The sequence below is a fragment of the Taeniopygia guttata genome, chromosome 2, assembly GCF_048771995.1.
Source record: "Taeniopygia guttata chromosome 2, bTaeGut7.mat, whole genome shotgun sequence".
NCBI lineage: Eukaryota > Metazoa > Chordata > Aves > Passeriformes > Estrildidae > Taeniopygia > Taeniopygia guttata.
The window spans coordinates 81,214,597-81,241,097 of record NC_133026.1 but is presented as its reverse complement, the minus strand read 5'-3'; the positions used below and the strand labels follow the sequence as shown (position 1 = coordinate 81,241,097).

The 26,501-nt window shown below is 39.5% G+C and overlaps 3 protein-coding genes across 16 annotated transcripts in view; 2 read left to right on the top strand and 1 right to left on the bottom strand.

Moving 5' to 3' along the window:
- CFAP90 (cilia and flagella associated protein 90) lies at positions 1-7,818 on the top strand. 2 transcript variants are annotated; one of them, XM_030265712.4, is made up of 4 exons: positions 1-290; positions 2,066-2,205; positions 3,966-4,082; positions 7,574-7,818. In XM_030265712.4, exons 1-4 carry the CDS (start codon positions 138-140, stop codon positions 7,599-7,601), a joined length of 438 nt encoding a protein of 145 aa, XP_030121572.4. In that variant the 5' UTR covers positions 1-137; the 3' UTR covers positions 7,602-7,818. The 2 variants fall into 2 exon arrangements, with proteins under 2 accessions (XP_030121572.4, XP_030121573.4); XM_030265713.4 differs by lacking the exon at positions 2,066-2,205 and having other exon boundaries at positions 18-290.
- On the bottom strand, positions 2,477-18,136 carry FASTKD3 (FAST kinase domains 3). 4 transcript variants are annotated; one of them, XR_012054000.1, is made up of 8 exons: positions 17,936-18,136; positions 16,197-17,660; positions 15,004-15,089; positions 14,408-14,570; positions 13,344-13,413; positions 11,942-12,056; positions 8,230-9,678; positions 2,477-2,858 (listed from the first exon to the last, which is right to left on the bottom strand). XR_012054000.1 is itself a non-coding variant. In XM_072924341.1 (7 exons), the coding sequence occupies exons 2-7, from the start codon at positions 17,629-17,631 to the stop codon at positions 9,664-9,666; spliced, it is 1,884 nt and encodes a 627-aa protein (XP_072780442.1). In that variant the 5' UTR covers positions 17,632-17,660; positions 17,936-18,136; the 3' UTR covers positions 7,342-9,663. The 4 variants fall into 4 exon arrangements, 2 of the variants coding, with proteins under 2 accessions (XP_072780442.1, XP_030121570.4); XR_012053999.1 differs by lacking the exon at positions 2,477-2,858 and having other exon boundaries at positions 7,342-8,404; positions 9,497-9,678; XM_072924341.1 differs by lacking the exon at positions 2,477-2,858 and having other exon boundaries at positions 7,342-9,678.
- The window catches only part of MTRR (5-methyltetrahydrofolate-homocysteine methyltransferase reductase), a 27,144-nt gene continuing 18,764 nt past the window's right edge, over positions 18,122-26,501 (top strand). The window contains exons 1-4 of one of the 10 annotated variants that reach the window (XM_072924337.1): positions 18,122-18,272; positions 19,047-19,161; positions 21,685-21,846; positions 25,968-26,121. In XM_072924337.1, the coding sequence (XP_072780438.1) occupies positions 21,703-21,846; positions 25,968-26,121 (298 nt within the window). In that variant the 5' untranslated portion in view covers positions 18,122-18,272; positions 19,047-19,161; positions 21,685-21,702. Of the gene's footprint in view, positions 18,289-19,027; positions 19,162-21,684; positions 21,847-22,812; positions 22,973-25,967; positions 26,122-26,501 lie in introns of those variants that run through there. The other 9 variants (XM_030265706.4, XM_072924338.1, XM_032746910.3 and 6 more) reach the window with 9 other exon arrangements.

The window sequence follows — 26,501 nt, the reverse complement described above, 5'->3', positions numbered from 1 at the left end:
GTGTGTGAACTCACACTTGAGGCGTGACAGAGCTCTGCGGAGCGCCCCGAGTCCCGAGCAGCGCCCGGGCCGGCTCCCGCCGGGCTGTCCGGGCCGCCGCTGCCCGCGGGCGCTGCCGCTAACGGCGCCGCGGCATCATGGCCGCCACCGGGACACGCCTGGCTCAGGAGGCGCTCGGCAACGCGCCGGGCAGGAGGCGGCCGGCCCTCGCTTCCTTCTCCGCCTTCAGCTTCGTCCCGCCCAAACGGGAGGGGCCTCCAGAGCTCAGCTATTTCGGCCGGGCGCACAAGGTGAGGGGGTGAAGGGAGCGAGCGGGGGCAGGCGGGGAGCAGCGCAGCGGGAAGGGACAAGCTTTCCCCGTGGGTCTCTGCGCAGTGCAGACCCTCTGCTTGGCCCCGGGGCGCAACTCGGCCCTCATACCCTGCTCAGACAGGTACCAAAAATCGTCATAGCATCATAGAATGGTTTGGGTTGGAAGGGACCTTAAAGATAATCCAGTTCCAACTCCCTGCCGTGGGCGGGGCTACCTGTCTCTAGACTAGGCTGGTCAAAGTCCCCTCCAGCCTGGCCTTGAACAGCTCCAGGGATTAGGCATCCACAGGTTCTCTGGGCAACCTGTTCTAGTTCCTCACCACACTCACAGTGAAGAATTTTTTTTCTGATACAGAAATGTAGCACATCTATATCACTAGACTATCTAATGCTAAAATAACAGGTTTCACCATCAGAGGCCTTTGCAAAATGTGTTTGCTAGTTGTGGATGGCAAATGAGGGCAACGTCTTTCACACTGGATAACAAGAGAAGGCAGAGACATTGTTTGGCAAGGATTGAGGATGAACAGGCCACTTTTATCAATGAAATGTGAGGCATTTTTAGGAGAAAAACTAGGAAAGTCAACATCTGTTGCTAGGGTTTGATGCAGCACCAGTGGATTTTGTCGTAACACACACTCTTGGGAACCCTTTAATAAGAAACTTCTCAATTTTCATTTGAGGGAAAATATTTTCCATGTGTATTGCATAAATTTTCCACATGGTCAGCTTTAATAAAATCAGTAGAGCTACTCAAAACAATAACATCAATATATGCCTCTGTAACTGGATGCTTCTGAAGGTGGTACACTGCCATTCAACATGTGGTAATTCAAGTGCGCTGACAGGGACCCTCACTCCTCGCTCTGCTGCATTGTTCCTCATTCTGTCTTCGTATTTAAAATCAGAAATGAAAGCAATCTTACTGCTTCTGCCTCCGCTGAGCTACAGTTCCTGGGTGGTGAACTTTTCTATGAAGTGTCATATGATATACTGAAGTTAACAGGCTTTTTTCCCAAAAAGAAAAGAACAGTATAAAAAGTTTTGAAATGCCTATTATGTCAGTGTAACATAGCAATGCTATGGCAATTTATAACAATAAATACAACCCATGAGTCCTCTCCTTACCCAAGTGGCAAGCTGCTGAATGCACCAAGCACCAGGAAGCAATGACTGGTCGTTTGTGAGAGTTTGCAGGTCCTGTGTTGCTGGCATGTGGGCAGGGTACAGACCAGAGCACTGTGCTGGGTATTGAACAGGAAATTTCCTGCATTGACCAGGTGGCCCCGCTAAAAGACAAGAAGATTTCTCTTATGACTCTTTTCTGTTGATTCCAGCATTACTTTGGCAAGGTGATCTGAGCTAAAGGTGAGTGGGCACAGTTGGTGCCATGCTTCACAAAACAGTAGGGAGACCACAACAAGAGTAAGGCAAGGGCAGGTCAGAGGGCTGGCATGGTGCTCTTGGGGCTGGTGGAGCTCACCAGTCTGCACAGAATTAGCAGCCATATGGTAGAGCTTTTCTGTACAATATAGTCTGCTTTTACACTCACAATGGCCTGGTTTGTGAAAATAGCTGCTCCAGTGGCATGGAAACAAAAAGTGATAACAGCTGTTTAATAGGTTTCTTCACAGCCCAGGCCTTGGCCACAGGGCACAAAGCAGATTCAACCCATTCTTCTGCAAAATTTAGGAATTGGATAGTTTGAATATTTTTATTTATAGAGCAAAAGGAATCTGATTCCTTTTTGCAGCTTAAATACCTAAAACCAATCATGTATCAGAGATTGAAGCAGAGAGAAGCAGGAAGAAGATGGGCTCATTGCATGGCCAGAAGCCAGAAATTCCTGCTTTTTATTCCCTTGGCCGACAATTGCTCCCTGGATTGCTTTACGTAAGTTACTGTAGGCAGTGTGCCTAGTGTTTCCTCTTCTGAGATGTGGAGAAAGCTATTACCTATTTTATGTGTGTCTGGAATACTAATGAATGCTTGCAAAACATTTAGCTTTAGCAGCAGTACACAGAGGATGCCTACCCTGAGTGCACATTTATCATCGGCTCTGTGTGACTCACTTGCCCTGATGGGTTTAAGAAACAGCTTGCCACCACCACCACCACACCCAGATCAACCAAGTTATAATTTACAACACAGAGAAACAGCAGCAGAAAGTTATCAGTGTATTGAGCAAAGAAGTGTTGTCTCTACGCAGTAAATCTTAAAGAGGTATCTGAGACAGAGCTAGTTTTTGATATAACAGACTGGCTGTCTGCGAGTTCCAGAAAGGATGAATTATCTGCTCTGACATGAGCAACAGATGACACTTACTCTTTCTTACTCTGAAACAAGTAACAAATAATGCCACATGAATACCAGCAAAGAGCAAACAACATTTCTGATGGCGAGTACAAATTAAATGCCCACTGAATGAAACTCGTAGCGTGGGGAGGAGAGGAGAAGCAAGGAAGCACAGAAATAATCATGGAGATGACAAATCACGTGCAGGGTGCTCTTGAATGTGTCTGAAATTCTGTGAAGCTCGATGATTTCTGAGAAGTGAAGGGATAGATAGGTTAAATACAGAATAATTTCTCCTCTCGGCAGAAGCAAGTATTGGAGATACCTGTATAAATAAGGCCTGAAATTACAGCAGTATTTCACTAGTGCTCTTAACTATGGTTTCCTTTTAATGGAACCATTATAACCTTCTTGACCTGCCATGACTTGACTATATTTGGAGAATACCAATGTAATTTGAAAAATCTCAAAGTACATGAGATTTTGAAATGTTGAATTGGACACACTGTAAAATTAGAGGACAAAAAAAAGCCCAACAAAATGCACCATTCTTTTAGTCAGCCATGCACAAAGCCAATGATGACTGACATTTTTAACAGAATATCGACCCTTAATGAATTCAGTAACAACTGGCAGCATATTTCAGTAGGGGGTTTTCTTTTTGGTGTTTTTTTTGAAAAGTTTTCTTTTTGTTTTGAAATTGCTTTGATTCCATTTATGAGAACTTCTTGACTGGATTTCACAAACACTTTTGTTAGAAGAGCAGATCTTTTATGTTGCTTATTTGGATGCAAACTATGTCAACAGTTCAACAACAATATTATGGCTTGGGGTGTGCTTTATTTTAATGCCTGACATATGTTTGTCATTCATACCACTGGATCACAGGATTACTTCTGTGGCACATTTCTCAATTATGCTCTAATCAGAAATTAAATTATGTTTACAGTGCAGGGTACCTTTGTCTGTTTGAAAGTTCCTGTTTTGCTTTTACATAATTGTGCCCAGATCATTTGACAAATACACAAATTTGGGAAGGAGAATATTAAGTGCAGAAAATTCAAACAGATTAGATAATTTCCAAAATTACAACAGATTACAGTGTGGGGGAAAAGAACTAAATTGCCACAAGGGAAATTTCAGAGCTGAACAAACTTAATGATACCATATGTCATTAGGTAATTTTGCAAACCATTCAAAAGGACTGGCCCAAACTTGCTAATGGGGTCAGTAATATTACAGTTGTCATCATCTAATGCAATATATGCACTATTTAAGCAATGATTTGACTACATGTATCCTGTAATCTGTAAAGTAAAGTAATTATGTGAATTAGCCATTTTTCCCCTTTTCTCAAGACAGGAGATTTTTTCACCTATGATGATGTTTTTAGAATACCAGAAGATTACGACCAATATCTTCCACGATGTGACAGAAAACACGCAAAGGCTCATGGCCTTAAAATTAATGAGGAGGTAACCCTTTGATAAATTCATAATTATCTTTGTTTAAGGTGTTATGTACCTTTTGACATGACTGGAGGCTCTAGGCATTGTTTTACCCTTTATAATGTATCCCATATGATAAGAAAAATTGGAAGGAGGAAATCAGCCTGCAGGTTTAGGAGAAAGCATTATCCCATGAAGACACCCAAATTAGCTCTTGCTCTTTCATTTCCTGAAGATTTACAGGTTACAAGACATATGCAAGTTAAAGCTAACGGGAAGAGGCAAATCCTCTCTTGCAGAGTGCAGGGTGTATTCTGAACCATCTGTGCCCCTCAAGAGATGTACTTCAGGTGGTTCTGCAGTTATTTCAGTGGTGTTTAAAAACTCTTTTCCCTGAGAGGACTGGATTCAGAGGCCGTGACTTCCCTACTGTCCTGTGACACCCACTGTGTCTATGCCAGCATTTGCTGTGAATGTCCAAGTCTCTGAAGCTGGTGAATTTGTTAGGAAAACCTACACCAGATTCCCCTGCAGGAAGGAAATTCATAGGGAGCTAGTGCAAAGGTGTGGTCAGTCAGAACACATGGACATGCCTGGGAAAACAGAATCTGGGTTTGATGTGCAGCCTGATAGGTAAATACTCCCCTGGAAACAGAAATATTATAATACATATGCATAAATGAATGTGGATGTATTTTTGCATGCAGCATCTGAATAATACACATATATACAACCATCTCTGTCTATAATTATATTTATGCATACATACACAAAACTGCACTTAGAGGCAGAGGCTGTCAAAAACCAAATGAAGTGTAACCTCCGTGTACTAATGACCTCAAAATCCCAACTGGTTCATGGATGTAAAAGTGATGGGTAGGCTAGGGATGGCTGCCTGCTTTGCTGGTTATATATTATAGAGAAGGAAGAAGGAAGAGTGACACAAGAGTCCAAATTACTCTAATTTCTGCGCAATAAAATTGGGTTTTTTTTCTGACAAAGCCCACTGCTTGGGATTCATCTTACTAGCAGTTATATATGCCAGACATTTCAGTGCAAGTGTGTAGCCATAATGCCCTTCAACTCTATCTAATGCAGGAAGTATTAGACGCTCCCAAAGGAATCCCAGGAGTGCCCATCAGCATCACCTGTTCATGCCTAATAACTCAACTGCTATCTATGTAAATGAATACTCCAATTAGAAATTAAATTTTTTATTTAATCAAAACAATCTCCCGCCCCTAGTACCAAGCGGGAAATTTGTGTAGAAAGTTCATCAATATAAAGTTACAGCTTTTTACTGAGCTCTTGTATCAACAAAACTCACTTTCCTATTGGCTTTCTTTCTAGACCAAACTTGTATGCACCGGAATTCATACCAACTGTGCTGGGCAGTGCACACAAGGGACTGTCCAAACAGGTGTCCCTTAATCCAGCCCTTTAATTAGCATGGATACACATCAAACTCACAGTTATTTCATACTGCAACATGATCCTCCTGCATGTCATGACTCCCAGCACTGGCTGTAACCATAACCAAGTGCAGATCACATACTCAGTTCATCTTTATCACAGTCGCCTTCTCAGGCTTTATGTAATAATAACTAAATTATAAAATATAATAAATAAAAATACCACAATTTACATCTTTCTAGTTCAACACTAAACACAGACAGACTGAACCCAGCAGAGCTTTACTTGTGCTGGAAAAAAGCAAACCACTGCTAGTAACCCCCTCTTTCCTGCAGGTAACCTGGATGCAGGGAATTCAGGAGTACAGTTACAGAAACTTGATTTGCTACATGCAGCTGAGTAACTGCAGTGGAGTGTGTGCTCAGGGCTGCCATTGCTGATTGCAAGTGCTAACAGTGCTAGAATTACACACTGCGAGGGCGGGTAGCAGGATGCTTCCCAGCCAACTGTTGGAAAATCTGAAACCCACTGAATGCCAAACCCACAAAGATGAAATACCAGTGTGCACAGTCAGTGCTGTGCTACCAAGGATGCTGAAAATTGATTTTAAATAAACTTATTTATTTAAAAGGAACACAAACTATTGGAATTACATATTGCTGCCTGTCATTAGCACTGTAAACCCTGAATTTCTAGCAAAGTCTTTCTTGATGGTACAAAGATTTTTTAGTTTCTCATTTTTCAGCATTTATCCACAACTAGGGCAGGGGAGGAAATTATCTTAATTTTGCCTGCCAGTCTTCTTGACTTGATTTTCATTCAGCTAGGGTTAAAAGTTGGTGAACTCAATATTTTTTAACAGGGTGGAGTAAGGTGGGCAGGAGAATTGGGAGATAAATGGTTGTTTTGAAATGAGCTTTTGTATTGAGTAGGTTGATTAGTTAGTTAGTTAGTTTTTAAAAAGTGTTTACAGCATCTTTCCAAGAACCTCAGGTTCTATCCATGAGGCTGGAAATGTGTCCTAGCTGACTGCTGTGCTGTGAAATCCTGCCAATCTGTGCTCCCACCAGCATCCTTGCAGGACATAAGTACTGATTTGCTCAAACTTGTGTCTGTTGTAGCAAAGTAGTCATTTGCTTGCACTTGAACTATGGTGTGGCATCTACATTTTGATTCGCCTTTTAGATACTATGTATAAGACTAGAAAAACACATTTCAGACCCAGGCTTACTGTGTTAGTCAGTGTACAAACATACAAGCAGCCTGATAAATCTGAGACCTTTGGCTAGGGAAAGAAAAACAAACAAATCCAGTCTTTCCCTTCTGACTCTCTAGCTCCCGGTTGCTCTAACACAGGAAGGAACTGCAGATTGCAGATAGTGATTGCACAGACACTTAAAGTGCAGCTTACTGAGAACAAGCTTAAAATCTTTTCTTGGACAGGTTGTTTTTCATCAAGTCCACTTTCAATCATGGTGAAGCTGTTATTTCTGTAATCTTACAGCTACAAGTATTTTTAGTAAAACCTTTCATTGTGCAGAAATAAAGTAGCTTATGCTTTATTTTCTTCAGGGAAAGCTTGCATGGGCTAGTGGTTGCTCAGGGTTTTTCTTTAGGCTTTGATTTTTTACATGCTGTGCTTTCACTGAATTGTGCAAGCAGGGCAGGTGTTCCTGTAACAGGGGGCACAAATCTCTTCTATTTTTCTAAAGAGATTCTAATGATTCTAAAAGAATCATGCAATTCAGTGCACAAGAAAAATAAAAATAAAATCTATGCTTGTCTAGCATTTAGTTACCCAGTAATCACACGGTAATCGCATGTGTATGTATGTATTTGTGTAAAAAAAATTTCCAGTCAACAGCTCCATATCTTATCATCTTGTCATCTAGTGACACATTCATGTTTTACTAAGATAAAAATAACATTAAAAACTAGGGCAGGGATAGAACAGTAAGCTAAACAAATACACATGCATATTGCAGATGCTGTACAGTTCTTTCAGTTATTTCACCCCGGCCACAGCACATTTAGCAATAGAAAACTGCCATGTTTTCTGTTCACCCTGTGATTTTCTTCTAAGGTGATTTTTTGTGTTTTCACAGGAAATGGCAAGAACTGTTCCTGTGCTGACATCTTCAGAGTATGGGAAGCGCATCCATGAGCCATTAGACCCAGCAACCGGAGAGCATGCGAGGGTTTATAGCGTGTACGCAGCAATCTATGGGGAAGGCAGCCGCCCTGCTCAGTGAAAAAGCCTTCTCCAGGCCTGCATCCATGGGAGATCTCTTGTATCTGTCACCACCAGCAACATTTATCTGGGAAAAAAACCCAACACTTTGAAAAGCAATATGGTGCTTTTGCCTTTTCCTCTACAGTTTATTTAATGAGAATGATCTGGATTAAAAATAGGGTGAAATAGCAGCTGCACTTTTTCTCATGCTAATTAAAATGCATGTCTTCTTACATTCTCATTAAAATCTCAAGAAGAGCAGCACCAACAAGAACTTTTTAGAACATTTTAGGCAGCAACGCTGGGAATGAGAACTATTGGGTCAAAAGCTCTGTCTGCAATTCTGGGAACTGCATCTACCTAACCATTCACAGACCTATCATTTTAAACAAGCTTGTCCATCAAGGTATCAGTAGTCACAGATTTTTCAATCCTTACAGAGTTTCTAGAGAATTTTGAGACATTGTGTTATGTACACAACAGCTGAAATGGATATTCAACTCAGAATTTTAAAATGTGTAGGCTTACGTGCTTAGTAGTTTCACTAGACTTCACGTGGAGCTTGAGTTAAAAGGAACTTCTGAGCACTTAGTATTTGGAAGAGACAAAATCTGGGTTTAGCTGAATTCAGACATTCATTTCATTCCAGGAATGGTGTCTTACTGCTTTAACAAGAAAAATCATCATTGGTTCTGTATCCAATCTGACAAAAATAGGAAAAAAGACTAAGTATTACTAGCAGTACAAGCACCAAATAATTTGGTAGAAAGGGTGAAAAAAACATAAGGATTTGAGCAGTAGCCATTTAAAAAGCATGTTTAGCACAAATGTCTAAATCTGATTAAATATTTGATACCTTGTACTTTCATAAATACTTGATACCTTGTACATAAACATTTGATACCAGTACTAAAATTTTAAGGTAACTTCAGGAGGAGTTTCTCATGCAGACTATGCATCTATCTGGTTCTCAAGAGCTGTTCATCCTGTTGTTGTTTAAAGCTGAGGCAGTATTGTTCAGTAGGAACAGCCTGAGTGATCATACCAGAAAAAGGACTGTAAGTCCACAGCTGTGACTGACAGTTTTTGTCAGGTATTTAGACACAGGAAAACTGTGTCATTTGTAAATACAGTGAGACACCTAGTAAAAAAAAAAAAAATAAAAAAATAAAAGAAGAAATAGAAACAAAACCTTCTAAATCTGGGACCTGAAAAAGTAGTAAATTAGGCAGTCAATAGCACTTGTTTGGCTATCATGTGAGAAGCAGGGCACATAGAGCAGCCCATTCTGAGAGGTGTTTGTTACTTTCATTATTCATGACCTGCAGCTCTTCTACACTCAATACACTATGGACAAAATGACATTAATGGCTACATTCCTTTTCAAAATAAACACTTCACTAAACAAATTTAGTAGCATTAAATGAAAGGAATCATAGTAAGAACAAAGGGAGAAGGAAATGTTTTCTAATATCACAATGCTTTTCCAAAAATCAGTATTGAAGTTATTACTAGTGAAGAATGAGATGGAATGTGGCTATATTCTTAGCAGGTTATTTTTACTTTGGGACAGTCAGTACAAATTGCTTTTTTTAAGTAGCCTTCCTATATTTACAAACCATCTGTGTTTGAAAAATTACTGGAAATCAAATTTCTTTGAGAATACCACCACCTTCTGGTCTATGTGAGAAATAGCATCACTTCCACCACAGAGGAAGTCCAACATCAAAAGACCAGTTTGAGTTTTCCTATCTCGTTTCTTTGCTGATGTCACATCTTTCTCATCTGTACTCACTTTTGAAGGTCTTTCACAGGTTGTTCCTCCCACTACTTGTTTCTCGTTCAGTTCTGAATGGTTCACTTCTTCCTTCAGTGCTCAGTGTCAGAAGAACACCCTGACAATTTCTTCTGTATTAGTGGTAAATTCCTTATAAACGTTTGCAAAGCCATTTCAACTCTCCTTCAATTTCTCACTTGCTAGAATGACAAATTCTTAGGTTACTGATGTTCTGAGCTTACTATTACACATTGGAAAGCAATTTTTGGCACTCTCTCACCTGTCAATTTTGACATACTACTGTGAGGAAGAGTTTTATACATGCAACAAATTAACACAAACAGAATGGACAGTGTATAGCATATTCTGGATCTGGATTTTGCATCAAGTAATCTCCAGAGATTGTTGGGGCAATTGACTGACACCTGCAACTCACAAATTACTGGAAGGAAAAGCTGGCCACATTCTCTGTCTACTGGTGAAATATACATAATGTCAATGATGTGAAAGTTTCACCGTTTTGTATCAAAACAACAGTGAAAATCAAACTAGGTAATCCTGGGAATTCTGCTTTGCTACTCATAAATAGTAATTCCACACCGAGAGGAAGCACAAGCTAACAAGAGAATGTGTTACATGTCAGTTCATCAAGAATACATGATGTAATCAGAACTAAAGCTCTCCTGTTTTCCCTTCATCATTTGCAAAGCAATGAACTGACCCAAGTTAGGACACTTGTTCTGGCTGAAGTGGGTACTGGTTCTGGTTCTCAGTTCCAGAATTTCTGTTCATAAATAAAAAAGGGCTGTCATGGGACATGGTTCTTCTGAGTTTCAGAGCATAGTTTCTGTAACCCAGAGGAACCTTGGGTTACAGAACCATTTAGACAGTTTAGCTAAAACTGCCACCAAAGGCAAAACTACAAAGAGAATACATCTGGAACATTGGGCAGCCCCATAGAGACAGTTGTACAAGTCCATTATCCTGTGGCAGCTGTTACTTTACAAAGTAAAGCAAATCCTTTTTATTAAAAATGCTCTCATTTTCTGTAAGGCATTGCTATTTATTGAACAGCACTCTGCATCTCTTAAGTAAAACCAATAAACCAATACTGCTTCTGCAACTACTTCAAATTTTAGTTTTATGAAACACTTGGGAAATTACATGAGCAGCTGTAAGTAAATTGCACAATTTCTTCTTTTACTGTCAAGAAAAGTCCTGATTAGTAGGTATTCTGTAGGCATATACCTACAGAATAGGTATAAACTGTATATCCAGACTGTCCAGTATTCTTCAAGTCACATGTGGCTGTTTGCAGCTGTGAATTAGAACCAGTTTAAATACAAGGGAAAAGCAGCACTAACTGTCTGACACATATATCTGTAAACTTGTAATAAATATAGACACAAATCTTAAGAAAATATGATGCTCTTTATTAGTATCTACATGTCAAATGTTCCAAATATTGGAAGGTTTCACACTCAGAAGCTCACATTTTCTGAGGTGCAGTTACTTAGAAAAAATAATTTTTCTTCCATGCAGAGAATTTACACTTTGTAGTATAGAAGGTCAGCCTGTTATCCAGTAGTATTCTCTAGTGTCAGTTGCTGAGTCCGTATGTACAAGGAAAGATTTTTTTGTGTAAATAATCTGCTATTTTTCTGGTATTTTGTAGACTTTCTATCTCAAAAAATGGAATCTAGAAACAAAACAGAAATGATTGCTGAAAATACCTTTTAATAAACAACAGGGTAAGACTGATGTTCATTAAGCAGATGCAAAACTACACATCAAATACTTATTTTTTTTTAAAACTAAAGATTTAATCCTAAATGTATTATTGATCTATAAATGACCTAAAGAGAGATTACTATTAAAAAAAAGTGATATTTATTACAGCTTAGACAAAGCTAAATATTATGGAGATAGGCTTATAGAATAAGTGATGATCAGTGGAAAATAAAATCTCAAGAAACTAACAGTTTTCATTCAAAGTATGTTTCAAGAAAAATATACCTCTATTAATTCGACAGTCAAAATAAAGGTTATACTCTGTTGTGAAAATATTATTTACAATACAAATCAGCTTATTTTTTTAACTCCTCTTTTTAAACTCCAAACCTTTTAAAAAAGTATTTAATTAAAAATTCCAATTCTAATGGACTCTTACATAACATTTTCATTTAATGCAAGATTTGAATCTTAATCACTGAAGGAAGTACTCTTCCAAACAGCAACTATGCAGCAAAACACACAGACAGAATACACTAATTTATCTAAGGAAGAAAAGGGTAGTTCTGTACACCCTTAAAAAGGCAAAAACTAGGCAGAGAGAACCTAATATAGAAAAGTCAAGACTACATCTGCTTTAGGAATTAATTGAAACTACAGTTTTAAGTATTGTAAAATTATTTTTTACTTATTTTCTTAGAGCAAAAGTAAATCACTCTCTTTGGACTTTACCTGCACAACTTCATAACCAAGTAACTGAAGGTGTCTCTGTTTGATAGCTTCTTCTCCCAACAGATTGTGGCTATGAGCACAAAATCTATTTTGACCATCAACACACAGGGCAATTCTAAAATTAAGCATAAGTGTAATATCAAAAAAAAAAAAAACCAAACCAACAAACCCACAACAATCAGTTATTTTAATCACCACAACTAGTGCAGTTCCTAAGAATCAGGAGACAATACCTCCCTCTTACACCTGTTGAATCAGATGTAGGATGGGAGTTATCTAGTTCAGGATAATTTAAATCAGTCAGTTTAAGGGTAAGTGGTGAAACCCTGAAACTTAGCAATCTGAAAAGCTTTTTTATTTGCTCTGAACAAAAATTACCATGCAAGTTAATGAGAGGTATTTTTAATGCTATGATTAGTAAGCTGTTTGAATTGTTCTAGAAAGAAAAATGAAAAAAAAAACTTGCCTCAGCTAGAAAACATTTCAGCAGCTAAATGTATTTAACTTACTAATTTACCTGTTAAATGCATTAATAGTTCAAATTGAGTTTAAGCTACATCTGTTTTAAGTTAAACCAGTACATATGGTTGGCAGCATGGATTATAACCGTATTTTTTCTTCTGGGTGATAAAAATCCCATCAACTTAATCCAAGGTTTTTATATCTACTGTTAAAAACTTGCTTAAATTTTCAGTGTGTGTGTGTGACTTTATTCACTTTATGAAAACTGCTAATTAACAAAAAAAACCCATTGAAGCTCATTCTTAAGCATTTAAGCATGGGGTCTTGGAAAGATCCTGTATTAGTCTCGGAGTCTTGTGAATTGAATGTGTCCTGGTTTCAGCTTAAACCACAACAGAAAGTTACACTAGAGAAAGCCTAACTTCAAAGACTTTTGCTTTGTTCACACAGTGCAGTTGCCATTATCATGCAGGCAGGTTGCATAACTTTGTATCCAAGGCTTCCCACAGTATCCCTTAATATACTTTTAAACACCTATGCATTTCTCAGTATCCTTATTATTCAGGATTCCTTGCAGAAGTAAATTTGTGAACTCAAACTCTGTTAAATCTGTGCAATACACTCAGAACTTAGTTTTAATTTGAAACTTAATTACAGAATGTCAAAATAGATTACTATAATTCAAATAAGGATGACTTGATTCTGACTGTCATTGAGTAAAGAAACCAACTGTCTGACACTGCATAGTCAGGTGACAAAGCAATGAGCAAACAGCAGATTGTTAATCTTGTCCTTCTGCCAGTGGTTTCAGTGTGAGACCTGAACTTTGTTGAAGTCAATAGCAAAACTGCAAATAGCTTAAATTTTGCTATGTTTTCACCCTGGAAGCTCTTTGCTGGTATAAATCAAAATTTACTAGTGGTTTCTTTTATTCTCTTACCGTCTGTGTACCTCTTCAAGTTGGGCTGCAGGCAATAGAAAACCTTCTTCATCTAATTTAATCTCAATATCTTGTGTAGATGAAAAAAAGAGAAGTTACATTAAACACCATTTCTTATTACAAACTTTCTACTGTAATTCTCATCTTCTCACAGTTGTTTTATTAAACAACTATAATACTATCACTTTTTTTTTTTAATCACAGAGGCTGGCAAAAGTTGTATAGACTTAACACAAATAAGTGATAATTAGTAACAGTTCAGCCTTTCATGATGCTAACAAACAAAGTAGTATTCCAAGTCCACTAAAAACTGTAACACAGTTAAATGGTGCTTTGCTGTGCTAGCTAGGGTCTCTGCAATTTTGAGGGCTTTGGGGAGAGATACACTCTTTCCCTCTGCTAACTTCAACATCCTCATGAAAGCTGACACATAGAGTAACTCTGTTACTCATCCCTCTTTTTTATTTTTTTAAAATCCCTCTGACATCCACGGTGTCCAAGACTCTCTTCCCTCAACATCTCATTATCATGCACCCCTCCGGGGCACGTGCCTTTCCCCATCACTGCCTTCTGTTTCCTGCTGCACACAACACTTTGTTTTGCTCACTCCTGTCTTACAACCCACACACCCCCACCGACTGTGTTGTCAGCAGTTCTTGCTGAGGGGAGAGGAGCCCACCTGAGCACAGCACACAGCTGACCACCTTCCCTTCTCTACTCACCACTAAAGCAGGGAGATCAGAAAAGTGGCATTCCCTCATTTTGCTTTACATTATACAAATTGTTTAATGGTTAAGGGGCTGATAATACAAACACAGAACACAAGCAGCTGTTAGCAGCTGTTTTCAATGCAGACTGGCTGTGTAAATTGCTTTTCTCTCCATTTTCCTTTCTCTGACTAAAAATTATTTACTTAAAGTTCCCAAATTTCGGATCTTTTACAGAAATTGGTATCCCAGTTTACTTTTTCTGTATTTGCAGAATTTAGACTGCCCACAAATGAAATGATAGCTTTGACACCATACACACATATTTAATTACTAATCTAAAGAAATTATACTTACCAACTATATAGAAATACGGTGTTGATACCTCTGATGCAAAATATATTCTTTTTTTCAGTAAATAAAGTAATCCTGTCTTCACCCTTTTAAAGAGGTGAACATCAGGAGAACTCTGAGGCGTGGGAAAGGCCTTTACTTGGTACTTAGAAAGGAGTTTCGGACCCTAGAAAGGGACAGAAAACCAAATAAAAAAAGGGAGATAACATTGTTCTGGTTACCTCATATTAACATAGCAAAATGTATTCTGTGCATTTCAGAGCCAAGTCTATTGAGAGACCTCCAGTCTGAGGTATGATCTGCTGGGATCTTAAAATCACTCAACCACCAGAACATCCTCAGGAAGCTTCAATGCTATCATGTGCATGAGAAATGCACAGCTTTCCATTCACACATTCTCCATTTTCCATCAGTTTCCATTCATACAAATATATCAAGTCATTCAATCAGGTAGAAATGCTCCATATTTTCATCAAGGAAAATTGGTTTGTCCAATTCCAATGCTTTTTATGGGAAATACACCCAACTAAGTATAAACAGGGCCCCAATGACCTTATCACCTCTTGTTAACATCACTTCTGGTTTCACGTGTACTGTACCTCATAAAATGGGCACTCCAGGGTGACAGTCAGAAAAAGCTGGGTTAGCTGGGACATAACAACTCTGTTCAAACCAGGTGGCTGAGCTGAAACAACAACATTCAGGTTTTCAGGTGTACCTTCCATAAAGTATCTTTACACAAACCATATGCAGAAGTTAGGAAAACCTATTCAGTATGATGTGCAGGAAAGCTACTTAATAATTAAAATTATCAGCATTTGTTTACGTTAACAGAAAGATCAGTATGAAATTACACAGGTAGAAAAATGAGAAAATTAATTACGGAAAGAGCAACACAAAAATACAAAACTAGCAAGATCTTAATTAAAACTGTCATATTCTTTCGCCAAAAAATGAGGATCCAAAAGATGCATGGCATTCTACACAGAAGAATAAATTTGAGTTGAGGTCTTCAATAAATATCTCCTTCTTATAACCACTTTTCCCCAAGTTATAATCCCAGGATCTCATTGTTTCACTCTCTTTTTTTTTTTTTTCTTTTTAATCTGCAAGTTGTGAATAACACCAAAAAATTTCTGGAGTCCGCTTTGTAAAAATTAACTCCTTCAGGTATTTCATGTTGTTGAAAAATTAAGTGACCAAAATTTCTAATCACTTTGAAAACTTAAGCTTAGTTCTATTAGTGGAGCAATCTTAGTTGATATCTTATTAAGTCAGTCATCTTTCTGGCATAGCTTACATCTCTCTACGATGATTCTAAAAATGCTTTAGTATCAAACAGAGAATAACTCAAAACAAAGTGTTATTCATAATAGATTTGTGTCCAAAAACATTGAAATATGTGGTAATTAGAGCCAAGAACAGACTCTGAAATGGGGGATGCTCTAGCATCATGCATAAGACAAAGGACAAACATGGGGAATGCCAGGTCACTGTTTTTTAGAAAACCAGAAGGATTAACTGAAATAATTATTTTAAGGGAATTCAAGTCTGTGTTTTAAAACTGTACAGTGCAATCTTCAAACTCAGCTAAATGACATACATGTAAGACAATGGCAACTGTGACAAGGAAGCATCACCCTTTGGCCTCCTGATTGCTATTTTCCAGTCACTTTGATTAGGTCACTGTTGACCTGACAAATTAAATCGATAAAAAATAGATGCTTGACAAGAGACAAACAACATAATAGAAAGAAATGTGGAACATCCCAGGAGAAATTCTGCTCTTTACCTTGAAGCTTCTGCAGAAAATAGGGACTAAATATTTTTGGCAGGAAATTTATCGGATAACGTTGAATAAGGACACACGAGTATACCAGGTTCAGCAAGGTGTGAGGCTGAAAGTGCCTCAGGCGGGTATGCAGCACAGCTTCAAGCTTCCTAAACAAGGAAGAAGGGCTTGGAGGCAGGTAATTAAGGGTCCCAAATGGGATAATATATGCAGCAATCTGGTCAGTGGTCAGTCTGTCAGCACTGGAAATGAAACCTTCTGCCACTGCATCAAAGATGGGCTTTGAAAGGATCCTCTTTTTGCAGCAATACTGCATGATCTTGCTGACCGTTTGAGGATGCATAGTGCAGATGGACTTGGGGACATGTCTTTCCAGTGCCTCTGTAAACATTTGCACTTTTTGCCCAAAGTATAGGAAAGCTTCCAGTACATTTACCAGTTCATGATCTGTGAAATAGGGAACATGCTTCACTGAATGTTTGCACAGTGCAGTGACTAAGGGAACTGCTTGAGTCTGACGAAGAGCCACCAGTGAATTCAGTATTACACTTAAAAAGTTTGGGCTCAGCTGGGAAACTGTGTGTAAAGTGACACTGTTCAGTCTGTTTAGCAAGTTTTGGCATTGTTTCCCTTCCCTCACAGTCACTTGTAGTATCTTATAAACCATCACTATTTCCCTGGGACTCCAACTCTTAATGTCTCTTTCTTGTATGTGGTTCACAATTTGTTCCAGCATCGCACAACTTGGGCCTTCTAACTCAAGCAAACTTTCTCCGAGAGCACACAGATTTTCAGCAGTCAGCTGTCCCCTGCCAAGCCGCTCCTCGCTCTCCGAAAGCAGACTTGTCATCAGCGTGCTCTGCGGATCTATACGTAGCTTTATCAAAGCCTGCAATGCATTCAGCAGCCCCCGGTTTGACAGTTTTGAGGATTCAAGTTCAAACTGGAAGCATAATGCCCTGAAAACTTCATTCTCTAACAGTCCAGGGTTTTTAAGACCATTGTCATCCACCTCAACTTCAGAAATCTTCTGTAGGGCTCCCGAGGCCATTATATCAGACATGACCTCTAGAGAGCTAAGAAAATAAAAAATCTCTTTTGATGTACAAAGGTTGTTCAACTTCTTGAAAAATAATTGTTCATCCATCCACACATTATTTGATTTAGTACAGTTCCTCGTATCTCCACAAAGATGCACAGCTTCATTAACAGAAACTGGCTGCATCTGCATGTTTTGTACATGTTTTTTCCTACAAAACGTATACTGAGATTTATCTTTGACACACAGCATCCTCATGGCCACGGAGCTACAGTCTTGAGGTTTTCGCTGTCCACGGATGAAGTTCAACCTTTTGCTTAGGGTCATCAAAGCACACCTGCTTGCTGGTGTGCTGGATGAATACAACTGGAAGCTTTTTCGGCTAATCAAAGCCATTTTGAATCAGGTGAGTTCTGAAATGATACCTAGGGGAGGAAATGTAGATATGTAGTCTGGAAAACACCACCAGGGTCACTAAAATGCAAAAAATAACCACAACCCCAATCCTTTTGGTGGCTGGAAAGACGGGTACGATCCCTTTACCGCGACCCCGAGAGAGCAGAAATGCCGGGAGCGGCAATCCCTGTGAGACGGGCTGCCCCGCGTTCCGCAAGGGCACTCCGGCGGACGAACAGGAGACTCTGCCCACCACCCCCGCGGCCGGGGCGGCACTGGCGCGGCCCCTCCATCCCCTCCGCACCTGTGCTGCTACTGCCACTGCCACTGCCGCGGGCCGGGGCCGGGGCCGGGGCCGCGCCGCTCCGCCCAGGCAGGCAGCCCGGCAGGAAGCCGGCCGTGCCGGGGCAGCCGCAGCCGCCTCACCCCGGCAGCCATCATGGGCACCGCGCCGCCTGCCGGGACCTTCCGGCGCCTCCGCCCCGCTCCGCCCCGGCCCTGCCTCCTCCCCGGGCAGCCACGGGACGCGGGCCGGCACCGGCGCTTTGCTTGGAACTGGGATCCGTGTCCGTGTGCACTGCGTCCTGCAGCGCAAGTACTCCCGCTCCCTGCTGGAGGGGCACCGGGGCCGGGCGGAGCAGGTGGGCGGGGCGGAGGGTTTGTATTTCCTTTTGTATTTGTCTTGGCCCTAGATCGGTTCTGAGCGAGTCACAAGCTGTTTTAAAAGCGGCTTGGGAATGGCATCGTTGCTCGAGGCACGGTCCCACAACCTGGGTTAAAGCCACAGAGCGTGAAGCTCTTCTGGTTGATGACAGAAAGAAGACGTTCTTCTAAGTTTCAGAAGGGTGAAACTCCTGCATGTGTGTAGTTCAGGTTGAATGAGGATCTAAGGAGTTTATCCATCTACTGATGACATAGTTAGCAGTGTGTGCGCTGAAGTTTCTTTTTTGTTTCCGGTCCGTGGCCGCGCAGTTCATGTTTGACAGAGCAGGTCCGTGACGTGCGCGGTCTGGCCTTGCCGTGCAGCTGTGGCACAGCTGGAGGGTCATGTGTGGTCCAGCGGCATTCCTGCCTGGATTGGCCTACACTCTGGTGCCTTAGGGAGCTGCTGGACTCCCTGCTAATCTTCCATGGACTGTTAGCTCCCTGACTTTTCCAAGTATTGGATCAGGAGAGCTGTAGTTTGGAATTTCATCCTTAGTTTCCTGTTAAGCTCTGGGTGTAATTCAGCAAATCACAGGTTGTGCTCCCAGCTTAAACATTGTGTTTTGATGTGTATCTTCCAGCACGACAGCGTGTTAAAGGCTGCTGGCGTGGTAGTACTATTAAAGTTACAGGGATTCTTCGGAAAGCTTGATAGCTCAACAATTACCTTTTTTCCCCCTATTTATTGCAGTTGAACTTGTATCACATAGGTGGAAGTGGCGTAGCGTCTTTGGAGCGTGTATAGAGCAGCAAAGCAAGAGCAGTGTGGGCAGCATCCTCATCTGAGAGGAAGTATGTTCCTGGTTTATGGTGGTTCATCTGCAGGTAGGCATGAATGATTTTTCTCCCTTTGGGCAACGATACTTGGCAGTCTGTGCACAAAGATCTTATGGTTGATGACAGAAGATGTGTTCACAAGGTGAAACTCTTCAACTGGAGCAGTTTAGATCAAATGATCAAAGGAATTTATTGGTCTATTGTTGACATAATTAACTTCTAGGGAATTCAATAAGCTAGTCAGTTAAATTGAATTATGTATTTAAGATGAATAGCAACAATGCAACATCTATACTAGGCACCTGGAAAATGTTAATAAATGCCACAAATATTTAAACAGCTTTCTATATCTAATTCCAAAGACTTGTTTGATTGTGTTCTCTCCCATTGCTACAAGGATTCATTCACACTGTTGCATACACACACAGTACCCTGTCTCAGGCGATCTGCATGTGCATCTCCAGCATCATCAGCTTTTCTGGCTGTGTGGATTCTCTTATTTCCACATGCTCTCTGTGAGAGGTGTGATTGCTCCAGATTTTTGTGTCTCTGCAAGCTACTGGTCCATTCGCCAGTGGACAAACCTCTCTCCAAGTTCACATCTATGCACCAAAAATGCATGTGGCTACTTTTTGCGCCCTTTATTGTTGCTATACTAGCTGGAGTAGAAAACTCACAATGTCTTACAGGAATTTGGGCTGCTCTGCCTGACCTAAGTAGAGGTCATAGCACTGTTAGGGCACCATCTGACCATGTCAGACTACATCTTGGCTGCTATTCCTTCTGTTTCCCTCTCCATTGCCCCTGCTTTGCAAATTTTTGTGCTTCTCAAACATTAACAGCTTCCCAAGCTAACTCTCGTTCTAGCAGACTTGTTGGTAGTGTCTGGGCTATAATGTTGTCAGCTTACTCCTCAGCTTTTCTTGTATAGAAGGTTTCTGTACTGTGGTGTGGTCTTTGTGGGAAACTGATTTTCTTTCTCCCTTTCTGAGGTATGAGTAAGAGTGTAGTAGTGAAGTGCTGCTTTGTTTTTATTGGTTTTATTCATTTGTGGTCGGGTGATGCCACCTGCTGACAAGAGAGTTAGGTGAAAACACGGCACATGACCAGGATGAATCTATTAATACAAGGATCTGAGGGTATTTAAACTGTATTTACACTATTTTACATGAATGATCATAATTAGCACAGTTTTTTTATTTTGGAAAAGGAAGGTGAAAAATCATTTTGAGGATTGTTTTGTTGTATGCACCTTCTGTGCACACATGTGCATGAAACCAGGTATGTAAATGAATTTATTTAAAGGTTGCTGTTAAAGTAATTACTAAAAATTTTAGATAATATATGTCACTAATTTAAAATGAAAACTAAAATGGAAAACATAGTAGAAGAAAATACAACGAAAACCTCAACATTTTCTAGTAATTACATTTTTAATGAAATTCATATATAATACAGGCATTCTTAAGAACCTGTCACTTAGTTATGCTACTTTTGATGTATAATTATCAAAACAATTTAAAAAATCCTGTAGGAAAAACCTTCTGCACTATGGGGGAAAATATCCTGCCATATCTATGGAGTACAATTTTCTTATACAATTCAACTATGTTTGTTTCCTCTTGAGAGAAAGAGAAAAAAGAGATACTTCAAATTATGTAGCCACAGGTTTCCATAAGTCAGTGTATCTGGCTAGGACACTGAATGCTTTCTGAATGCTTTGTGGAAGCAATAAGTGAAGTGCAGCAAACTGGGCCCACTGAAAATTTCTCAGTACTAATTCTAGGTATTTGAGTTCTACTGCACCTCCTCAGCAATGAGAAAATATTGACAAAAAATTAATTTGTAATATCCACTCTAAAGACATTCTGCTTCTCTCTCTTATTTACTCCTGCCTGAAGTTAAATCTATGCTGTTCTCAGTGTCAAAATAATGGAAGAAAACTTCTTGCATTTAAATTTTCATGGGACAGGTGAATGGAGCTAACTGAGCTAACCTCAGACTCAGGTTGCACTTGCGTGAGGAGCTCCCTTTTGAAATACAAAATTAAAGTCAGTGTTTGTGCTCCAAAATACATAGTTGGCAATAAAGTGTAAAGGCATTGCAGCAAAAAATACTGATTTCAGAAAAGAAGAAACTGAGAATTTAATTTTTTTTTCCTCAGCCTTGGTAGTTTGACTTCACCAGGTCTATGTTTTGTTTTCAAAGACAGCTCGGAAAAGTGAAGAAAGCAGTCACTAACTTGAAATGGAAAATATATACTGATATAATAAAAATACTATATGTTTTCATGTAGTATTCTTTACATACTAGATTCTTGATATCAGAGGTATTGTTTTATTACTGGAGCATCAAGGCAGTACAGCACATAGGACCAACATCACACATCCTTTTCAACCTGATCTACAAAGTTTGCTTGTGAGAAATGGCTCCACCTTAGAGCAGTTGCCTCATTTCCAAGTTAAACACCGATTCTGCTATCTTAATCTCTTTTTAATCTCATAAGCAAAGTAAAATCTTTCTTTTCTGCTTATAAGAAATTCACTTTTTAAATTCTTTTTTCCCCTGCAGTTTCTCTAAAAAAATAGAATGTGCTGTGAGTCAAAAAGGAGGTTTTTGCTTCTCTATGCAACACAAAAGGGGCAGGCAAAAGCCATAGCTGAGGAAATATGGCAGCAAGCAGGTGCCCATGGACTTGAAGCTGATATGCACTGTATGAGTGAAATGGATAAGGTGAGATACTCCATGCTGTTTTGAAAAATATGTATTTAAGAACTGCATTCTTCTTCACATGCTAGAGAGGTGGCTCTTGATGAAGGGTAGCAGATGCACCCACCTGAAAAACACCATCTAGTGTAAAATTTTTCTTCTTTGTGAATCAGTAATTTCAACCAATACTCATAGCTGCTTAATAAACTTCTGCCAAAGATTAATCTTCAGATTTTTTCTTATTAGAACTGTAGATTAATATGTCTTTATCTCTCTTCTAACAATGATTCAGTGACTTGAAAACTTTTTATGTATGCAGTAGTGAATGAATTCTGTACTTACACGTCAGGTCTGCTGTTACTAGAAATGGTGCTTTTCTTTTCTTGTTGTTTGTTTGTTTTTTGTTGGTTTTGTTTGGTTTTGATTTTTTGTTGTTGTGTTTTGTTTTGTTTTTGAGGTTTTTAAATTTCTTTTGTTGCATTGATGTTCTGTGTTGCGTTAACTGTGGTCTCCAGCATGGCCCAGAGCTTTTATAGGTCTTCTTGTGCAGCTTAGTATATGCACTCATTTCAGTTCCCACAGGACTCACTTTAATTTATGTTCTAAAACAAAATAAAATGCTTGGCTGGGACAAGGAAGTGGCTTTTTATTACTTGCTGTTATCCAAGAGTAAGAATGTGAAAACTTAGTTCTGTAACTGAAAGCATTATGGACTGTAATTTCCTTCACAAAGTACTCTTAACTGTATGCTCTCAAACAAAAATATACAAAAACCAAACAATCAGAACTTGATAGCCTGGAATTTCATATCAGATGAGGAGAAAATAACATCTAAAAGAGTTTTTCCCATGCACTTGAAAATGTGAGACATTTTGAATGAATGTGCAATAAGTATGGAGCTGAATTTTAGAAAGAGACTTTTATGCAGCCAGCAGGGAATGTGAAGATTCTTCTTAGATTCTTACATTTAATTTCTTCTGCATTTGACAGGTTTGGAGATTAGTTTCAGGAAGGTGATAGTCAGAACATTTCTAGCCGTGTTATTGGCCTGCCACTTAAATAAATGTATTTTGCCAAATTTGGCAAGACAATTCAGAGCTGCAAATTAATTATGAATTGAGAATGTGAACATTCAGCACTGAGGAAAAAGGTAACTTCTGCAGCTTTGTAAATTTTGTTGCGTATAAGCTTCTGGTTTTTTCCCTACTTTTCAGTTGGAAAGTCTGTCTTTATGTAGCTTTTGGGTATTTTCAGACCTCGTGAAGGGCTGTGGATGAACTAGGTGGTTACAGAGCCAGTAATAGTAATTCTTGCCATTAGCAGTAGTAATTCTTGCCATTCAAAAGTGAATGGTCAAATACTGCTCAGGCCTCTGGAACACTGGCTGTTTCCAATTAGTGTTTCTCACCTACAGCGAGAGACACTACTTGTGTCTCAAGGGGTGAGATAAGGTCATAAATCTTTAGTTGGATATGGTGATTATGTTTTATGAAGACTGAAATGAAGTGGAAGTGAGATAGGAGCAGTAAAAAATGGGAGGCTAAATGGAGATCATCTTGGGTCACAGTGTGTGTAGTCAGCCTTGGATGAATTATCTGAATAAGTACCTTTGTCATGATATGTATTACTTTGGGTGAGACAAACTTGGCTGTCTGATTCCGTCCTCGTCTTTCAGCAACTATGCACAGCTTGAGCAGGCTGCTCGCTCTTCTTGAGTGGCATTGCTGTCCTCAGCTGAGGAGAAAGTTTGAAGGAAAAAGAAAGAGTGAGACAAACCTGAAATACAAAGGATATAGGAGAAAGTAGAAGGTAGAGTAAAAAACTGTGTAGTTGTGTTAGGTTCTTGCTGGTCTGGTGATGTAGCAATCCTCTCAGTAATTTACACAAATTATTGCAGAACCTGTATCACCAAATGTTTAGTTTTCAAAAGGTGTCTAAGTTAGCTGATGTAAATCTGCAGTGGAGTAAGCAAGAACGTAGTGAGCTAATCATTCCTCTGTTCTAATATGCCACTTCTTACTTCCTGAGCTTGTATCTTCTTTGTTTTTTTTAATAGAGTTCATTTTAGTGTATATTCTCATGTGATACCAGTAGACCCTTACTTTCTTTACTTCAATAATTTGCCTTTCTTTGTAAATGCAGTAATCACCTGTGCCAATGCACTGCGGAAGTTGTGGGTCTGTATAATCAAATAAGCTGTGGAAGTTTTGAAAATTTGAGTCCTTATTGCAACAGGAGCCTTAAGGCCTTTTTTTGTACAACTGAGAGTTCAGTTTGGAAAGTCTCAAGATTTTATGAATACTTGGAGTTTGCCTGAACTTGTAAAAGACAAAAGGTTTGTTTGGAAGGTTCCTGGGCCACAACTCGTTGAAGTCTGACAAAGTGCCCTGGATGAATATCCTTGCATGTTTACTCTCTTTACTTGTGCTTCTCTAGGTCTCTGCTGTAGGCCACTGTCAGAGGCAAGACATGTAGTAATTTAGGTTTACCATGCAACTGCTTTTAGCTTTTTCAGGAAAGATTTGGAAACATTGCTAAAAGCAAAAGCATTTTAGTCTGTTTCTATGTGTTCCTAGCCTTTTTGGGTTGTAGGTGTCAGGTACTTTTTTACACGGCTTGACAAGGAGATAAAGTTTGAGTGATTTATTGAGGGAGGTGTTTAGAACATAGCTCCTCAAAATCTAGAGTTTTGAATTGCAGTCTTGAAATTGCTCTGAGTGAAACACAGCACCTCTTGCAATCTATTTTCTCATAGTCCTGTTATTTTTATTAAACTCAGAGTGCTGGGAGATGATTTAAACTGCAACCCACAGGGAGCAGTAGAAGGAGCTTAGGTTATTATGGCAAAAAGGAGGCTAAGGAATGCTCTAATAGCAGCCTATATGAGCCGGACTGGACAGCAGGCGGCCAAATCCATTGGGTGCTGCCTGATAAACTCAGTTTTGACACTGGTGGAGAAGTTCTGCATAGAAGAAGCTGCCTAGAAAAGGGAAATCTCTACCCTTAGAAGTTTTCAGAATTTAGCCAGTTATAGCTGACTGAGTGCAGTGCTGTCTGTTAGTCATACCTGGGGCATGGGGTGGGACTAGGTAGTCTCCAGAGGTCACTCCCAAACACTGGGCTGGAGCTGTGTTTCACAGAGGTCACTACCACAGGCCATAAGGGTGCTGCGAGAGCGATTTGTGGGGGTGACCTGACTGATTGGCACAGTGCTGCAGCCTGCTAAAGATGGGATAGTCAAAGGTTCTGAGTGCTTTTTACTTGAGAAGTAATAAATGGTTGCATGAGATCCAAATTTATGGAACTGACACACAGTCCCTACACAGGCAGTTCTTGTCAAGCTGGTATAATGGGAATAACCCCATGAAACTTTGGGAAATGTGAGCCCCGTATTAACAAAGGAGAGACTAGTGAATTAGGGACAGGGTGGATGGGCCAAAATTAATCAGACTATAGAGCATGGTGTCTGATATCACTCTTCAGAGCTACCTTAGTTTTCCCAAAAGGACTGGGTTTTTTTGGGGGTGTGATCATCTCAGGTCTTTTCCAATCTAGTTAATTCTTTGATACTATGATTCTGTAACATGGACGTTATCAGACAGGACAAAATGATACTTAATGGAACTTAGAAATGATCCCTTCAGTTTGTATGGCCACACCCCACTTATCTGTGTGAAATCATGAGGATTATGGCTGTGGGACTGTGATCGTATGTACAAAAATACTTTTTCCACTTGACAAATACTGTAAGAACTGTGTATTTAAGCTGTCTAAGTGCAGTTGTGAAGTATTCTTCATTTACATACTAGCCTTCAAAACACTGCCCTTGGACATCTATATATGGGATCATAGGATATTTTGGGTTGGAAGAGGTTTTATGATATCCTCTTGCAGCAGGGTCAGTTGAGGTCAGAGCAGGTTCTTCAGGGCTTTATCAAATCTAGTCTTGAAAACTCCAAATATAAGTTGCATCCCCAAAATTGCTTGTAATTACTTGAAAGATTTTCTGTGGGTTAATATAGGTAAAATGTGATTAAATGGTTTTTGTGTACACTTGGGAAGAAGAAAGGTGGGAGATAGAGTATATAAGGCCACAATTATGTATCAAATGACACCTTCTAACTTAACTTGTTCTTTGTTTGTAGTATAACCTGGAAACAGAAAAGGATCCTGTAGTTATTGTTATTTCCACTACTGGGACAGGAGACCCACCAGACACTGCCCGCAAGTTTGTAAAGAAAATTCAAGACAAGACCTTGCCTCCAGACCATTTCGCACATCTCCAGTATGGATTGCTAGGTGACTTAGTGTTTTCTGTTATTGCAGAACTTGTCTGTCAGTGAATAATTTTTTTATTTCTTTTATTTCTGAATAGGTGATTTGGGCTTTTTTAAGTGCTTCTAAAACATTTATTTTTATAAACAGCAGTTTTATATAATGTCCTCTATGAGCAGTAAAGGAAAAACATCACAAAAATAATCTGAATGTAAGCTCCCAATGTAATTTTTATAGCTTAATTTTCTCTCTGCATAAAAACTATATGATATAAGCTATCTATAACTGTTTGAAGTTTAAATTTTATGTCAAGTCTCTACAGACATTAGTAAACTAGATTAGTTTACTTGGCTGTGTGAGTCATTGGGCATTTTTCCCTACAGAGGGAAAGGCAGTATAAAAAG

Excerpts from the sequence above, each read along its gene's own strand:
- FASTKD3 (XM_030265710.4), bottom strand. The coding sequence starts at position 17,631 with ATGGCTTTGATTAGCCGAAAAAGCTTCCAGTTGTATTCATCCAGCACA. Across the intron at positions 14,571-15,003 it reads TGGAGTGCCCATTTTATGAG|GGTCCGAAACTCCTTTCTAA; the intron begins GTACAGTACACG and ends GTCCCTTTCTAG. Across the intron at positions 13,414-14,407 it reads ACCGTATTTCTATATAGTTG|ATATTGAGATTAAATTAGAT; the intron begins GTAAGTATAATT and ends CATCTACACAAG.
- CFAP90 (XM_030265712.4), top strand. The coding sequence starts at position 138 with ATGGCCGCCACCGGGACACGCCTGGCTCAGGAGGCGCTCGGCAACGCG. Across the intron at positions 2,206-3,965 it reads TGCTCCCTGGATTGCTTTAC|ACAGGAGATTTTTTCACCTA; the intron begins GTAAGTTACTGT and ends CCTTTTCTCAAG. Across the intron at positions 4,083-7,573 it reads GCCTTAAAATTAATGAGGAG|GAAATGGCAAGAACTGTTCC; the intron begins GTAACCCTTTGA and ends GTGTTTTCACAG.